At 38.4% G+C, this 6,281-nt stretch overlaps 1 protein-coding gene across 1 annotated transcript in view; it reads left to right on the plus strand.

Annotated features, from left to right (window-relative positions):
• FCF1 (FCF1 rRNA-processing protein) overlaps positions 1-6,281 on the plus strand; it is a 21,242-nt gene that overhangs the window by 4,005 nt on the left and 10,956 nt on the right. Inside the window, exon 5 of the mRNA XM_032837377.1 lies at positions 3,671-3,743. Within this exon, the coding sequence (XP_032693268.1) occupies positions 3,671-3,743 (73 nt within the window). The remainder of the gene's footprint in view (positions 1-3,670; positions 3,744-6,281) is intronic.

The raw sequence follows: 6,281 nt of genomic DNA on the forward strand, positions 1-6,281 counted from the left end.
GAGCCAGGTGGTGGGTATTAAGGAGGGCAGGTATTACATGGAGCACTAGGTGAGGTGCAAAAACAATGAATACTGTTATGCTGAAAAGATATTAAAAAAATAATAATTAAAAAAATAAAGAATAACCTGAAATGGGGACCCTACCTTCCTGTGAGAGTGGACTAGAGTGGCCTTGGGTGAGGGAAGACAGTACATGTGGTAGAGTTTAGTTTTCCCGTGGTGTTTTTTATGACTATAAATAAAGTGTGCTAGCTGCTTATCTAGAAATGCCTACTTATAAATGACCTACTTATAAATGAAATGGATGGAGGTTCAGTCATGGCCCTTTGAAGGCAATTTGTTTCCTTGACTCTATAGGTCCATCACTATTATCTCACTCATCCGAGAGGAGTGCTTTCTCTGGGTATGGATACCTTGGGAATACAGCTATAATGTGTACAGCTAAATGCTCTCACTGTGCCTTTTTTAAAAACAAACTTATTGGGATACCTCAGACTGACTGGTGGCTCAGTCAGTTCAGCATCCGACTTGATTTTGGGTCAGGTCATGATCTCAGGGTTGTGGGATCGAACCCAGTATTGGGCTCCGTGCTGGACGTGGAACCTGCTTAAGATTCACCCTCTTCCTCTGCCTCTCCACCCGTCTCTGCCTCTCTCAAAAAAAAAAAAAAAAAAAAAAAAGTAATAGTAATAATAAAATAAAAACTTTTTAAGGAAAATACCATTTTCTGCAGTCTTCTGTATAACGTAATACCTCAAAGGAAAGGTTGAAGAAATAGTCAAGTAGGGTACAAATTCAGTTACCTAGGAGATTCCTTGACTGTTTTTAAGCTCTAGCTATTTAATTTTTCCTCACTTGTCTTTATACCTGAAGGAAGACCTTTATCTTCCTCTTCCTTTGAAGATGCCCCTTTGGCCTTTGGCCTGGTCCCATTCCTCCCTGATACTCCAACAAGGGAGGATAGTTAGCTTTCTGCCAGCTTTCTTTTCTGCCCATGAGTGTTCTTCCCTGTTAGCTTCCCTTTCTTGATAGTCCTCTTCCTGGGCCAACTTTCCTGCTCCATATGCAAGCCCTTGGTTGGTTTACTGCTACATGGTTCTGAAATTGACCCTCTTAAGTTGCATATTGCCCTCTGACTCCATGACTGTTTGATCTTACTGATTTCATACCTCCATTTTACAACTGCTTTTTCTTCTGGATGTTGTACTTTAGTTTAGAATTTAACTTTGTCCATGTTCAAAAATATTTCTGTACTTGTGCAAAAAAAATCTAGCATAAAAACATTAAAGCCCCCTATAACGCCTTTCCTCAGGGAGGGGCAGTTTTTATTTTTATTTTTTACGTTTTCTTTTTTTCTTAATAGGCTCCACACCCAGTGTGGAGCCCAGTGTGGGACCTGAACTCAGGGCCCTGAGATCAAGGCCTGAGCTGAAATCAAGGGTCAGATGCTTAACCAACTGAGCCACCTAGGTATCCCTCTAAAATGTAATATAAAATCTCTGTGAATTATAGGTTAATTTTGTTTATTTTATTAATGAAAATGGATCCTAGATTATTTACAATTTGTCTTTGTGCCTTTTTTAACAACTTGGAGACATAAATTCACATACCATTTAAAGTGTATGATTCCGTGGCTTTTAGCGTATTCAGAATCAATTTTAGAGTATTTTATTACCCAGAAAGAAACTCTGAACCCTTTAACCACCATCCCCAACCTTTCCTCTTTCTCTCCCTAGACAACCACTAACTTGCCATATGTCTCTATAGATTTACCGATTTTGGACATTTCATTAAAATGAGATCATAAAATATTTTGTCCTCTTACATTTAGCATGTTTTCAAGGCTAAATGTTAAAGCATGTATCAATACATCATTTCTTTACATTACCAAATAACATTCCATTGTATGGCTAGATTACTCATCCATTTTTTTCTTACTTTTACATTGAACAAATAACAAATAAATTTTTTTAACAGGTATTTATTTATTTATTAGAGAGAGAGCATGCGCACGCTCAAGTGGTGGGGAGAAGGCAGAGGAATAGGGAGAGACAGACTCCCACCGAACAGGGACCCCCCTCCCCCAGTGCAGGGCTTGATCCCAGGACCTTGGGATCATGACCTGAGCTGAAGGCAGACACTTAACCAAATGAACCACCCAGGTGCCCCTTGAACAAAATATATCTTGAACATTTTGCTGTGTCAGTATATATAATGGACTTTATTCTTTTTTTTAAGTTTACATAGTATTTACATAATTTTTAAAAATTAATATTCTATTTGATACTTGGATTACTTGCAGTTTTTACCTTACTATAAATAAGGCTGTAGTGGATATCAGTGTAACTATGTCTCTGTTAGGGTGGAGTCGTTCTTTAGGATACATTTCTAGGAAACTATTGCAATTTCAAGGGGTATGTATATTTTCTTACTTTAACGTATTGCAAAATTGCCCTAAAATAGTAATACATATTTTTACACTTACTAACTTAGAGTGAGAATACCTGTTTCCTCAATATTGGGTATTTTCCTTGTTTAATCTTTGCCACTCTAATAGGTAGAAAATGAAATCTTGTTTCAGTTTATAGCTCTTCAATTAGGAGTGAGATTGAGCACCCTTATTCATTGACCATTGTATGTCTTCCTCTGTGACCTGGTGTATGAAGTGAAATGTACCGTGGTGGTTAAGAAACCAGTCTATAAACAAACTGAGGGTTGCTGGAGGGGTGGAAGGGGTGGGAGGGATGAGGGGGGCTGGGTGATGGACATTGGGGAGGGTATGTGCTATGGTGAGTGCTATGAATTGTGTAAGACTGATGATTCACAGATCTGTACCCCTGGGGCAAATAATTCATTATATGTTAAGAAAATTAAAATTTAAAAAATAAATATCAACACATGGGGAGAAAGAGGTAACTAGCAATGTACTAGGATTAAGTATTGCTCTTAAGAAAAGAAAAAAAAGAATCCAATCTATAGCCCGACAGTCTCTATTCAAGTCTTGGCTTCACCATTTGCTTCTACTTAAGTTCTTTGTGCCTTAGGATCCTGATCTGTAAAATGGGGATGATAATAATAACAATGCTACCTGATAGGAATTATTCTGAATAAGAAGTGAGATATCCTCCTAAAGTGCTTGGCCCAGTGGCTGGCAAATAGCACATGACAAGCACATAACATAACGAGCTCTTTGTATATTAAAGAAATTTGCCCTTTGATGAAGGTGTAGAAGTACTTTTCCTAGTTTATTTTTATTTTAATATGACTTCCATAGCTGTCAAACAGAAGTTTTTCTATTTTTATGGGATCAAATTTACATTTTCTGATTAATTGTTTGGTTTCTTTGGGCTCGTATTTAAATTTTTTTTCCATCTAGAATTTATTTTAATGTAGAAAGAATGACAGGGATCTAGCTTAATTTTTCCCCCAGGCACATTCTTGACACTTTATGAATCTGTAGTGTGGAATTGGGGCGGTTCAGTTCTCTACTTTCCTCATCAATAGGGATTTTATTCACCTCTTGTTCTTACTGTTCATTTCAGTGTGTTATTCTGCTGTTATTCCAGAAGCCTCATGGGTCTTTTAAAGACTCTCAATGGGTTTAATTCAGAGAGAGTAAAACCAGTTTCTATACAGGTTCTGTTATCAATATGTACTTTTTTCCTGGCAGGTATCCCTTGTATAACTGACTGTGTAATGGCTGAAATTGAGAAACTGGGGCAGAAGTATAGAGTGGCTCTAAGGTAGGAAGGAGCTGGTCTAGGTTGGTATACTCAAGATTCTCGTGATCCTCCTTCATCTGTTGGCTGTCTGAAGATTTCTGGATAATTACTTTAAATAAAAACCATACAAAACTAGTTAACTATTTATGATCAAGAAAGCAAACATTTGGGGCACCTGGGTGGCTCAGTTGATAAGTGTCTACCTTCGGCTCAGGTCATGATCCCAGGGTCCTCGGATCGAGCCCTGCATCAGACTCCCTGCTCAGCAGGAGGCCTGCTTCTCCCTCTCCCACTCCCCCAGCTTGTATTCCCTCTCTCACTCACTCTGTGTCAAATAAATAAATAAAATCTTATAAAAAAAGAAAGAATGAAAGAAAGCAAACATTCGAAGGTTAAAGAATTTGAAGATTTTATTTGAGAGAGAGAGCATGAGCTGGGGTGCAGGGGTGCTATGGGCAGAGGAAGAGAGAGAAGCGGGCTCCCCCTTGAGCAGGAAGCTGGTCAGGCTGTGGAGCTCTATCCCAGGAGCCCCAAATCAGGACCTGAGCCGAAGTCGGACACTTAACTGACTGAGCCACCTAGGCGTCCCTAAGCTGCAGTTTTTTGAATGAAGTTAGTTAGTCCTATTGGTCTTGTAGGCCTCCTTTTAAGTTCCTCTGGATTTTCAATTAGAAAGTGTCTTTTTATTAGCTATCTAGATATCTTTTAGAATCTCATACGTAAAGGAGTCACATTTTGAGTTTTGAGCTTACTCTAGAAGGTTCACTTGAATTAAAAGTAGTGGTTCCCAAAGTATGGTCCATGGACCCCCTAGAAGTCCCAGACACCTTTGTGCAGGGAGCCTAATAAAACTATTATCATAGTAATATGAAGACATTGTCTCTTCACTGTGCTGACATTTATACTGAGGACAGAAGTACTGGTGCCTGAGTCCTGGTGCCCAGTCAGGACAGTGGACCCAAATAATGCTGGTAGACTTTGTATTCTTCACTGCCCCTCACTAGCAGTTAAAAACAACAAAAACAACACAGGGGTGCCTGGCTGGCTCAGTCAGTAGAGCACACAACTTTTGATCTCGGGATTATAAATTTGAGCCCTAAATTGGGTGCAGAGATTACTTAAAAAAATAAAATATTAAAAACAAAAAACCTCACAGAGTCCCTTAAGAATATCCTTGATGAAGCAGTAAAATTTGTTGACTTTGTTAAATCTCAACCCTAGAGTACACATCGCTGTTCCTTGTGATGAAGTGTAAAATACACCTAAAACACTTCTGCCACATCCCAAGAGTGAAGGTTGCCTCAGTGAAAAAAAGCATTTGTGTGCTTGTTTGAATTGTGAGCCAAACCAGCTGCTTTTTCATGGAATGTCATTTTATGTAACTGACAAACACTGATTTTTCAGACTAAATTTGCAGATAGTTTCTCAAAAATTAATGCAGTGCATCTGTTACTTCAGGGAAATTCTTAACTGTATTAGCTGCCAATGATAAAATTCAAGCTTTCAAGTGAAAATTAGAGTTTTGAAAAATCACGAGCTTATCACATTCCCAATACCAAAAGACCTTTCTGTTGAGACCAGTGAAGACACTGAGTATGATTTTTTTTGGTAATTCTGTAATGAAATGTGTTAATACTTGGAAGATTTGTATAATTCAATGAGTTGGCATTTTCCAAATGATCAGTGAATAATATTACAAAATCATGCATGGGTAAAACATTCAATCAAGGTCCAAGATGTACCAGTGAATTTGTGCGTCTCTGTGTGTGTCACCTTTTAAAGGTGTACATTATATGCTATAAAATTGACCAAGTTTAATTATATAATTTGATGGGTTTGGCAAATGTGTATAGTTACAGAACCACTCATAGTCATGAAATAGAACATTTCCAACATTCCAAAAGTGTGATTCCGTTTACATGAAATTCCAGAAAAGACAAAACTGTGCTAATAGAATATAGTGGTTAGCTGAAGCTGAGCGTGGTAAAAGTGGATTAACTGCAAAGGGACACAGGGAACTTTTTGTAGTGACAGAGATGTTTTATATCTCAATTGTGGAGATACGTGACATGGATATCTAAATTTGTCAAAACTCATCAAATTTTGCATGTATTGTCAGTGAATTTTATTATATTTCATTTATACGTAATAAAGCTAGTTTTTTTTTTAAGGCAAAGAAAAATGGAAAAAAAGAAAAATGGAAATCCAGTGTATAAGAATGGTAGCACTGCTTAGCTGAATGGGAAAGTGATAAACTATTAAAATATTATCTTTTGGAGGGGAGAGGGGTCGGGGGTTGGGTGAGCCTGGTGGTGGGTATTGTGGAGGGCACGTATTGCATGGAGCACTGAGTGTGGTGCATAAACAATGAATGCTGGAACACTGAAATGAAATAAAATAAAAATAAAATGGAAAAAAAAATATATAGGGGCACCTGGGTGGCTCAGTGGGTTAGGCCCCTGCCTTCAGCTCAGGTCGTGGTCTCGGGGTCCTGGGATTGAGCCCTACATCGGGCTCTCTGCTCAGCAGGGAGCCTGCTTCTCCCTCTCTCTCTGCCTG

This window comes from Lontra canadensis, unplaced genomic scaffold, assembly GCF_010015895.1.
Source record: "Lontra canadensis isolate GAN:19392208 unplaced genomic scaffold, GSC_riverotter_1.0 scaffold98, whole genome shotgun sequence".
NCBI lineage: Eukaryota > Metazoa > Chordata > Mammalia > Carnivora > Mustelidae > Lontra > Lontra canadensis.